This window comes from Ranitomeya variabilis, unplaced genomic scaffold, assembly GCF_051348905.1.
Source record: "Ranitomeya variabilis isolate aRanVar5 unplaced genomic scaffold, aRanVar5.hap1 Scaffold_81, whole genome shotgun sequence".
NCBI lineage: Eukaryota > Metazoa > Chordata > Amphibia > Anura > Dendrobatidae > Ranitomeya > Ranitomeya variabilis.
In genome coordinates, this window is record NW_027508201.1 from 314,986 (window position 1) to 327,195 (window position 12,210).

Consider the following 12,210-nt stretch of genomic DNA (forward strand, 5'->3'; position numbering starts at 1 on the left):
AGCACAACCAGGGAAATCAATCAAGTTGAGTGGACGACGCCTCCCGTGACTGAATAGGAAATGAAGCACACCCCTATGACTAAATGAGCAGGTACCATATAACTATACAAAGTGCTTTTTGGACATCATGACAGCACTGCTTTAAATTAAACAAGCGTTAGTGATGCGCATTACATCACTAACAACTATCAGGGGACAGTTTAGATGCTTGAAGTGACTTGACAGGTTCCCTTTAACAGAATCAGCTCAATCTCAAGCAATGGCTACTTGATGGATAAACAATCTGTTGGAAGATCGATATTATCCAAGCCTAGATAGGTCCACCAGGGTCCTGTCCACCATTATCTTGATAGTAAAAAGCCATGGGTTTGCTGTTTTTTCTCTTTGCCTTGTTCCTTCTATTCTTCCGACCATGATGTCCTTCACTCGTGATTGCTCTCTTTGTATGATGTGTCCAGGTAAGTCATAACTTGGTGATCCTTGCTTAGAGTAACATGTCTGCCTTGATTTGTTCCAAAATTGTTTAGTTTGTTTTCCATGCCTTCCATGGTACTGATAACATCCTTCTCCAGTACCACATTTCAGAGGTATCGATTCTTCTTCTGTCTTGTTTCTTTATCGTCCAGGTTTCACATTCATATGTTACTAAAGAAAGTATCAGACTATGTATGAGCCGTGTCTTCATCATCAGTGAAATATTCCTTGATTTGAAGACCTTGTCTAGTGACTTCTTTGCTGACTTGTCCACAGCAATTCTCCTATTGACTCCTATTCCGATGTTGACGCTGCACTATAGGGTCTAAAATAAAGGGCATTTGAGAGATTGCGCCCATAAATAGAGCAAGTCCCAAACAACGGTGCACATGAGACCATACTCCTCTCTGCAGGAAGAGATAAATGACTATCTACTTGTGTTTGCTTACAGGTCAGGCCACCTCCTGGTGCTGACCTTTTTCTGCAGAGACCAGGGCAATTAAAATGTTTAGTTGGGCAGAAGTTGGTGATCACTGATTATATCAGCCATTTCTATGAATTTGTCTTTCCAGGCTTCTGGAGAAATCCATATTCTAAAAGTCTTTTAGATCTTCTGGAAAGGTAGACAATTATGATCAAAATCAATGTAGTCCTCACCACTGGTCCATGATGCCAGACACCACAATAGAACTTGGAACTTTCACAACTTTCACAAGGTTGGCATCACCAGTCCCCATCAGCCTAGTTCTGTATTTTCATAACTTTCATAACCATTACAGGAGAGAAGGTTGGCTTCAACATCAGGACAGGTTTCCTTCCTCCATTTTCCTTAATGATTAATAAATTTTTAAACCATCTAAGTTGTATGAGGATGTGTCTCACCAACATTCAGTGTAGACATGTTTACTTTAATTCCCTGATAACTGTTTTTTTCTCTTTTAGCCTACATTCGGGGCTGCTCCGTGATGGTAAATTCTAGTATTTCTGCCCTGGCATTGAAAATTGCGTTGTTTAACTCTAACATCCTCTACTTGTTGTCATTACTAACATTGTTGCTGGTCTCCTTCATCCTGTTCCTCTGCTGTATGGTCATTATGCTGAGCGTGTATTTCACCACCTCCCACATGCACGAGGAGCCCCGCTACATCCTTTTTGCCCACATGTTGATCAGTGACACCATTTACACAAGCACAGGACTCCTTCTCTTCTTCAGTGTGATATATCTAGTTTACTTCCCTGTGCCCATTTGCTATATAGCAGTGACCATAACTTCTTTGGCCTTTAAGATTGCACCATACAACCTGGCAGTGATGTCCTTGGAACGTTATGTGGCCATCTGTTTCCCGTTACGACACACAGAATGGTGCACCCGCCAGAAGACAATTGTGACCATTGTGGCCATTTGGGTAATTGGGATAATGCCTAACTTGGCTGATTTTATGATTTTGTGCCTCTACGTAAAGAATGACTACTTCTCTCTTTACTGTCTCTGCACAAAATCTGAATTTATGAAGATTGAAGCTCAGAGTACCTTGAGGTCTGTTATCCAAGGCTTGAGTTTTTCTTTGGTGGGGTTGGTCATCATCTTCACCTACATCAAGATCATGTTGGTCGCTAAGAAAATAAACTCTGGAAATTCCGTGGCTTCCAAGGCTGGTAAAACGGTCATGCTCCACGCAGTTCAGCTCTTGCTTTCTTTAACATCCTTCTCCTATAACCTGACCGAAACATACCTGAGACAATTCTTCTTTATGTTACCATTGATCAATTTTTTCTTCTTCATGTGTCTTCCAAGGTTCATCAGCCCCTTAATCTACGGCTTCCGGGATGAAACCTTCCTCAAATACATCAAGCAAATTGTGCTTTGTAAACATCTAAGAACTTTTATAAATTTACGGACATCATAAATTCTCTTGTAGCTTCCTTTCTCTCAATAAAAAGATTAATTTGGTTTTCAAAAATTACTGATTAAAATGTTTGAATAATTAACTTGTATTTAAATGTAATGATAAGGATATTTACAAAGGTTTTGGCAAGATCTGTGGGGAAAGGTTGGTTGATTATTCAGCCAAGGCGACTGTAGTGGAGAAGTTTCTACAAGAAATACAACATTTTAAAAAAAATGTAATACTATTATCATTATTATTTATTGTTATAGCGCCTTTTATTCCATGGTGCTTTACATGTGAGGAGGGGTATACATAATAAAAACAAGTACAATATTCTTAAACAATACAAGTCATAACTGGTACAGGAGGAGTGAGGACCCTGCCCGCGAAGGCTCACAATCTACAAGGGATGGGTGAGAATACAGTAGGTGAGGGTAGAGCTGGTCATGCAGCGGTTTGGTCGATCGGTGGTTACTGCAGGTTGTAGGCTTGTCGGAAGAGGTGGGTCTTCAGGCTCTTTTTGAAGATTTCGATGGTAGGCGAGAGTCTGATGTGTTGTGGTAGAGGGTTTCAGAGTAGGGGTGATACGCGAGAGAAATCTTGTATACGATTGTGGGAAGAGGAGATAAGAAGGGAGTAGAGAAGGAGATCTTGTGAGGATCGGAGGTTGCGTGTAGGTAAGTACCGGGAGACGAGGTCACAGATGTAAGGAGGAGACAGGTTGTGGATGGCTTTGTATGTCATGGTTAGGATTTTGTACTGGAGTCTCTGGGCAATGGGGAGCCAGTGAAGGAATTGACAGAGAGGAGAGGCCGGGGAATAGCGGGGAAGGGGGGGGATAGGTGGATTAGTCGGGCAGCAGAGTTTGGGATAGATTGGAGGGGTGCGAGAGTAATACGTCACCATTTCCATAGATTTAATGACCAATCTGGTCCATTGCAGGAGATGTAGAATTTTTTACATCAGATTAATGAAGAGTCTCCCATAAATCACAACAGTAGAGATTACTATGTGCAGACACTGAACAGGCAAAGATCAATCAAAGGAATCAAAGATTGAAACGAGTAAAATAAATATTATTATTATACTGTATTTTATTATAGTTATGTTATTTTGTTAACATATCATCAATCTCAAATCAAGGGACAATTGTACGTCCCACCTTATGTCTCCAACATAAACACAACCGGTTAAGGGGGCAAGCAATTAAAATTTGGATAATTAGATAGTATTGTTGTATCCTACTGGGCCATTTACTAAAGTGACAAGTACTAGATATCTGTCCATAAATTAGACTGGAATTGAATTCTACTAGAATTTTACAAAATTTGTGGAATTTATTTTGTAATTTGCTTCCATGTGGATTCAACAAAGTGGCAGCTGCTGGTTGCCATTTTTCTAAATTGTACAGGGCCATCAAAAGTAAAAAAAAATCCTTAAACTCACTTAATCACTCACTTGTCCGGGCCTTCCGCTCCTTACCATCACCTGTCCGGTCAAAGTTGCATATTCTAATCCCTGCCGCTCACAGGATTTACATATGATGGTGGGAAATCAGAAGATATGACGATGACCGGAAGAGTGGCGGTAACAAGCAGAGGGACAGGAGAGATGAGCAGCGAGGTGAGCATAAGGACTTTTCTTTTTACATATTTCAGACCCCAGAGCATAATAACGGACACTAACCCTTCACCCCAAAACCTGTCTTCACCTTCTTGACCAGGCAAAATTGTACAATTCTGACCACTGTCACTTTATCAGGTAATATCTCTGGAATGCTGCAACGAATCAATGATTCTGAGAATGCTTTTTCATGACACATTGTAATTTATGTTAGTAGTAAATTTAGGTAAAAATTTTTAGCGTTTATTTCTGGATACATCAGAATTTTGGTGAAAATTAAATTTTGCAATTTACATTTTTATATCCTTAAACTAGTTAGTCATGCTGTACAAAATAATTTATAAATAACATTTTCCATATGTCTACTTTACATCAGCACAATTTTTTAAACATAATTTTTGCTGTTAGGAAGTTAGAAGGGTTAAAAGTTAATCAACAATTTCATACTTTTCCAACAAAATTTACAAAACTATTTTTTATACAGACCACATCACATTTGAAGTGACTTTGAGGGGCCTATCAGCCATAAAAAAAAATAAAAGTGACACCATTCTAAAAACTGAAGCCATCAAGTGCTTCACAGGAATTAATGCAATATGGAAGGAAAAAATAAAGTTTTCCCACAGAAATGTACATTTGTCCTCAATTTTACATTTTTTTACAAGGATAACAGAAGAAAATCAACCAGAAAATTTGTTGTAAAATTTCTCCTGATAATGTTGATACCCCATATGTGGTGGACAACTACTGCGCGGCAGGACTCGTAAGGGAGGAAGCGCTATATGACTTTTAGAGGGAAACATTTTCTGGAATAGATAGTGCCATGTCAAGTATTCAGAGCCCCTGATGGGCCTAAGCAGTGGAAACTCCCCACACGTGACCCCATTTTGGAACTACACCCCTCAAGGAATTTATCTAGCGGTGTGGTGACCACCTTGATCTCACAGATGCTACAGAATTTTATAATGTTGAGCTTCGAAAATGAAAAAATACATTTTTGCCACAAAAATGTTTTTTAGCCCCTTATTTTTTCTTTTTCACAAGGGTAACAGGAGAAAATGGACAATAGAATTTATTGTGAAATTTCTCCTGAGTACGCCAATACCCCATATGTGGTTGAAAATGACTTTTGAGGCAGAATACAAAGCTCAGAAGTGAAATAACGCCATATTGTAGTGCAGATTTTGCTGCACTGGTTTGAGGGTGCCATGTCACGTTGTCAGAGCCCCTGAGGTGCCAGAACAGCAGAACCTCATTTTGCAAACTACACCTCTTAATTAATTCATCTAGGGCTTCAGTGATCATATTGACACAACAGGCAGGGCAGGGACGAGGGGTCGGCATCTGCCCAGGGCGCTACCTCCAGCTTACATGAGGGGGCTCATTTTGAAAAAAAAAACAACTGAAATTGCTGAATCCCTGCCTCTGCCCATCACATTCTTCCAGCCGCAGGCATTCAGCAGAGCTATGGATAGGGTGCGGTCACACCGGGTAGCAATGTCAGTCACTGACAGCGCTCACCCCTCTCTCTGCTTGTACCCCGGCCACTGTTCAATCCCCACACTCAATTGTAGTTACATCTGGAGACAGAGCTGCGCTGGACAGTGAGCCTGGATTAGGTGAGTATAAGCTTTTTCTTATATTTTTTCATTATTTTCATAAAGAATGGAGGTTATTATACCTAGGGCCGGTGAGGACATTCCAAGAGGAGCTGGGTATGGAGAGACAAGAGGGGCTGTGGAGGCATCACACGAGGGGCTGGATAAGAGGACATAAGGAGATTGCTATAGGGACATTATAAGAGGGGCTGTCTATGGGGACATTATAAGAGGGGCTGTCTATGGGGACATAAGGAGCTGGCTAAGGGGACATTTCCAGTTGGGGCTGCCTATGGGGATATAAGGGGCTGTCTATTGGGACATTACAAGAGGGGCTAGCTATGGGGACAAAAGGAGCTGGCTATGGGGACATTTTAAGTGGGACTGGCTATGGAGACATAAAGGGCTGTCTATGGGGACATTATAAGAGGGGCTAGCTATGGGGACATTAGAAGGGGGCTTTCGGGGCATAATGAGAGGCTGACCATACTGTATTGGATGCTGTTGGGGACCTTATATTGGGGGTTGTGTTACCATACTGTATAGGGGGCTGTGATGGATATACAGTGTGGGGTGCTGTTGGGGACATTATACTGTATATAAGGGTCTGTGAGGCCATTTTACTGTATGGGGTGCTGTGAGGATCATAATACTATATAATGGAAAACTATGATGGGCATCATAGTGTATATTGGGGCTGTAGGGATGAGGACTGCCTTACCCTGTTCTTACCCTTGAAGACAACAGACGTGCTATGTGAATATCGTTGTGAGGTTTTATTTGTAACAGTAATGTGTGCATCATGGTGATGTACAGTACATATGGTATAAGCTAACGATAGGACAGCATAGGGTATAGAATAAGGATAATGGTTTAGCATAGAAAATAAGAAATGGTTAAGGATAGCATTAGACCAGTGGGTGGGCACTAGTGCTGATAAAAGGGGGGTACTTCCTGGTTAGAGGAAGTTCTGTGTCAGCTAGAGAAGTGTATAGTGGAGTTCAAGATCAGATGGAAGGGCAGCATGGCTGCTGGGGGTAGCATGGGCCAAACGTTCAAGGCAGTGGGAGGCTAAATGGAGATCCCAGATGGACATTCCAACAGCGTCTGGTGGAGCCCAGGGCTTGGGCCAGTAGCATGGAGCGGGCCTGGTCTTCCGACGTCACAAAGTCAGTGGACATGGAGATACATGGGGTACAGGTGGCTGGTCCCAGGTTCACTGACGGAGTGGACAACAAATCTCTGAGGCTGATGGAGTCAGTGGGCTTCGGGGTATCCCATAATGAACAAGTGGCAGAACAGAAGAGGAGCTGTACTAAGGAGAAAGGAAGTCTATCCCACCTGTATCCACCTGTTGAACTTGGACTGTTTAGTAAAAGTTTGACAGTTGCAGAACCAGGTGGCCCTTGCATTGTGTGTGGCGGCTCCTAAGGACGGAAGCCTGGAAGCAGTGTAGACCTGCGGCCTACAAGTGAGTTTGAGGTACCCCACACCCTACAGCACAATGGAGCTGCTACACCACTTTTCTGTAAAGTGCCAGAGCATAATCGGACAGCAGTTCAGTCGCGACAACCGCTCTTGGGCACATTACATATGGGTGGCTTTGGTGACTGACACACTGTGTAGGAGGACAGTGTGAGAAGGGGGCACAGTTTGGAGAGAACAACATAGTTGGCTGGCTGAGGATATAGTGTGAAATGGGCACAGTATGAATATGGAGATGGGGCAGAGTGCAATGGGGCACAGAATGGAGAGTGGTTAGCATGGTGGGGGGACAGTATGGAGTTATAGAGTGTAAGAGAAAACTGTGTAGAGGGGACCCCCATGGTGTAGGCCATGGTTTATAGGGGCCAAAGGTGTGGTGGTTATAATTTAAAATGGCAGACACTGGGGATGTTATAGCTGATAATGTCAGACAGAAGGGTGGTTATACTGTAAAACCACAGGGTCCTGGTTCTTACCGCGGCTTTGCTTTCCTCACAGGGAGAGTGATGTCACTCTTGGAAGCAAGGGAAGATCTTCTTTATCAGGTAAACACAAGCATACAACATGTTCACACTCCAGGCCAGAAGGGGGAGCTCTGATCCAGCTTGTGGGTGGCTCCCCTATATATATATATTCTGGTCTGGAGTGAAAGTGAGTTAGTTCCTGTCAGAGAGACAGAGGAGAAGGAAGCAAAGGGGCCGTGCAGCCACGAGAAAGTGCTGCAGCTCCTGGACAGAGATAACACAGAATGAAGAACAGCTTGTAGTGAGTGTGCAGGAGAGCGGAACACAGGAGAGTAAAGAGCTGGGGAGAATAGCTGCGACTCAGCTACCTCCTTGCAGAGTGCAGATACCGGTAGCCAGAAGACCAAGGTTGTTTCCAACTCTAAGAGGCACAGCAGAAACAGGCTACATGTCACCTGTCCGCCATAATACCCAGGAGACACAGTAGCGCATAGAGCCCGGGTCGTGATAGAGTCCCTGTAAAAAGGCTTGAGCCACATGCCATACGGGTTAGTGTCCCACCTTTAAGAAGGACAGAGAAAACAGTGAGGACCTTGACAGAAGCCACAGGCAGCAAGGGACTACACCACAGCGCTAGTAGGAAGGCTTTCAACTCCACCTGGTAAAGGGGACTCTGACCTCGCTTCCAAGCTAGCCGGACCCTGCCTGTACCTGTAATCAGGGACCCTGTACTGTGACAGCCTGTACCTGTAATCCGGGATCCTGGACTGTGGCAGCCTGAAGTCTTCAGTAAAACAGGTAAAGAGACAGCAAACCTGTGTCCTTCGTTTCTTTATACACTACCCACCATCTCCAGCTACACACTGGGAACCACGGGGACCCAACTTCACCTGTGGGAAGTTATACCATCTTAGCTGCCATAACATCACCCCAGAGGACCCCTTTTGAGCAGCGTCGGTCCCCACTGACTGAATACCACAGGTGACATCACGAACACAAACTTTATTCAAATGCCTTTTACATGGGCGCCCAGGGCCATGGACCGGGTCACCGCAGCCGTGACACTTCCCCTTAAGTATTGGACCCGATACCGAGTACCCCTAGGCCCTGGTGGGCATTCCAATACCTCATTAAGGCGGACAGTGTGAAGGTCATATACTACAGGAAGCTTATTTAGGTCATTATATGTATAGATATTTTTATGCAAAGGGAATTTTAATAATACTGCATGTCAGAATGTGCTGCAGAAAATTGGAGAACTGGAAAGTCAGCAGAGAAGAGCTGTTGATATGAAAAGTCACTATGAACGAGATGGAGATGAAAATAAAGAAATTACTAAATCAGGGAGGATGTCACCTATAAGGTACCTGGTGTAAGTGTTTACTTATTTATACTGACTATGTCTCATCAGAATGGAGGTTCCTGTATGGTCCACAGTCTGATAATGACTGATAACAACAACTCCCAGCATCTACTTACTGTTGTTAAGGACATACTTGGAGTTGTAGATTCATGAGATACAAATGTATATGGGCCTGACTTCCGACATTACAACTGATTGCTGTACGAAGCTTGGTGATGTATACATGTACTGATGGTGGTCTGATTTTGTATTTATTTACTGTCAGTGGTTTTGTCATGTATTCATGTAATGATGGTGATTTTAGTGACCTATTAATTACTGATGATGGTTCTTGTGCCATTTTTACGTGCTGTTGATGGTTCTGGTGATGTTTACTTGTACTGATGTATTCATGTAGTGATGATGGTTCAGGTGTGAATACAGCATCAGAACTATCATCACAAGGTGAATACATCACTAGAACCAGGCAAAATTGTACAATTCTGACCACTGTCACTTTATCAGGTAATAACTCTGGAATGCTGCAAGGAATCAGTGATTCTGAGAATGCTTTTTCATGACACATTGTAATTTATGTTAGTAGTAAATTTAGGTAAAAAGTTTTAGTGTTTATTTCTGGATACATCAGAATTTTGGCGAAAATTTAAATTTTGCAATTTAAATTTTTATATCCTTAAACTAGTTACTCATGCTGTACAAAATAACTTATAAATAACATTTCCCATATGTCTACTTTACATCAGCACAATTTTTGAACCATAATTTTTGCTGTTAGGAAGTTAGAAGGGTTAAAAGTTAATCAACAATTTCATACTTTTCCAACTAAATTTACAAAACTATTTTTTATACAGACCACATCACATTTGAAGTGACTTTGAGGGGCCTATCAGCCAGAAAAAAATAAGAGTGACACCATTCTAAAAACTGAACCCATCAAGTGCTTCACAGGAATTAATGCAACTTGGAAGGAAAAATTAACATTTTATTTTTTTCCTACAGAAATGTTAATTTGTCCTCAATTTTTCATTTTTACATGGATGACAGAAGAAAATGAACCATACAATTTGCTGTAAAATTTCTCCTGAGTATGTTGATACCCCATACGTGGTGGACAACTACTGCGCGGCAGGACTCGTAAGGGAGGAAGCGCTATTTGACTTTTGGAGGGAAACATTTTCTGGAATAGATAGTGCCATGTCAAGTATTCAGAGCCCCTGATGGGCCTAAGCAGTGGAAACCCCCCACACATGACCCCATTTTGGAAACTACACCCCTCAAGGAACTTATCTAGCGGTGTGGTGACCACCTTGATCCCACATATGCTACACAGAATTTTATAATGCTATACCGGAGATACAAGAGTCAAAAACTGGCCAAAATTGAAACAATCGCCACACATCCAAAGTAACAAGACCGCAACATGTGAAAAAATTTAGTATGTAGAAAGAAACGGTGTGGATCCAGCTCCGGGATAAAAATGCAAAACTTACTGAGGACTAAGGGCATCTTTGTTGCCCGAAACGCGTCCAGGTGCTGGTTGCTCTCCGTCACCTTCATGCTGGTCATGTTCTAGCAGCGTTTTAAATGTTTAAATAAAATTTTGCATTTTTATCCCGGAGCTGGATCCACACCGTTTCTTTCTACATACCAATCAGTGTTGTGGCAGCAACACTCTGTATCCGTGCTCGGACTGACTTCTACCATCTCGTCTGAACTAGGGGTGAGCTGAAATACCGTTCTTTTTTCATGTGCAAAAAATGTAGTAGACAAGTAAAAGGGCTAATTACCCATAAGTTACAAGGTGTCCCGTCCGGCTCCTGGTCACAGACCCCAACGCGCGTTTCGCGTTTGTGTATTGCCGCTTCCTCAGGATGTGTGGCGATTGTTTGAGTATGGTTAGTGCCACTCTGTAAATACAACATCTGGTTTAATCGCTATGCATCAGGCTTATAAGCATTCATGTGAGGGTAATAATTACTTTTTTTTGTTATAATAGCTGATTCAATTTTTGTCCCTGTCTGCTGCACCTGGGTCATTGGTTGTATCCACAGATGTAGTCACATTTGAAAATTTTTGTTTCTTATTATATATGTATGTTTTTAGGTGGAAATTGATTTTTCAATAAATGTGTTTTGTTATTATTACTATTTTGGCCAGTTTTTGACTCTTGTATCTCCGGTATAGCACAATTGTTATTGAGTCGCCTAATGTATGCTATTTACTGACGTTCATTTTTATACAGAATTTTATAATGTTGAGCTTCGAAAATGAAAAAATACATTTTCCCCACAAAAATGTTTTTTAGCCCCTTATTTTTTCATTTTCACAAGGGTAACAGGAGACAATGGACAATAGAATTTATTGTGCAATTTCTCCTGAGTACGCCAATACCCCATATGTGGTTGAAAATGACTTTTGAGGCAGAATACAAAGCTCAGAAGTGAAACAGCGCCATATTGTAGTGCAGATTTTGCTGCACTGGTTTGAGGGTGCCATGTCACGTTGTCAGAGCCCCTGAGGTGCCAGAACAGCAGAACCTCATTTTGCAAACTACACCTCTTAATTAATTAATCTAGGGCTTCAGTGATCATATTGACGCCACAGGCAGGGTAGGGACAAGGTGTCGGCATCTGCCCAGGGCGCTACCTCCAGCTTACATGAGGGGGCTCATTTTGGAAAAAAAACCCTGAAATTGCTGAATCCCTGCCTCTGCCCATCACCTTCTTCCAGCCGCAGGCATTCAGCAGAGCTATGGCTAGGGTGCGGTCACACAGGGTAGCAGTGTCGGTCACTGACACCGCTCACCCCTCTGTCTGCTTGTGCCCCGGCCATTGTTCAGTCCCCACACTCAATTGTAGTTACATCTGGAGACAGAGCTGCGCTGGACAGTGAGCCGGGATTAGGTGACTATAAGCTTTTTCTTATATTTTTTCATTATTTTCCTAAAGAATGGAGGTTATTATACCTAGGGCCGGTGAGGACATTCCAAGAGTAGCCGGGTATGGAGAGACAAGAGGGGCTGCGGAGACATCACACGAGGGGCTGGATAAGAGGACATAAGGAGATGGCTATAGGGACATTATAAGAGGGGCTGTCTATGGGGACATTATAAGAGGGGCTGTCTATGGGGACTTTATAAGAGGGGCTGCCTATGGGGACATTATAAGAGGGGCTGTCTATGGGGACATTATAAGAGGGGCTGCCTATGGGGACATAAGGAGCTGGCTATGGGGACATTATAAGAGGGGCTGTCTATGGGGACATTATAAGAGGGGCTGTCTATGGGGACATTATAAGAGGGGCTGTCTATGGGG

General features: G+C 42.6%; 1 protein-coding gene across 1 annotated transcript; it reads left to right on the forward strand.

Annotated features, from left to right (window-relative positions):
- The first annotated feature begins 448 nt into the window (after nt 1-448).
- On the forward strand, nt 449-2,381 carry LOC143792830 (odorant receptor 131-2-like). The gene is made up of 2 exons (XM_077279347.1): nt 449-458; nt 1,417-2,381. Exons 1-2 carry the CDS (start codon nt 449-451, stop codon nt 2,379-2,381), a joined length of 975 nt encoding a protein of 324 aa, XP_077135462.1.
- The last annotated feature ends 9,829 nt before the right edge of the window (nt 2,382-12,210 follow it).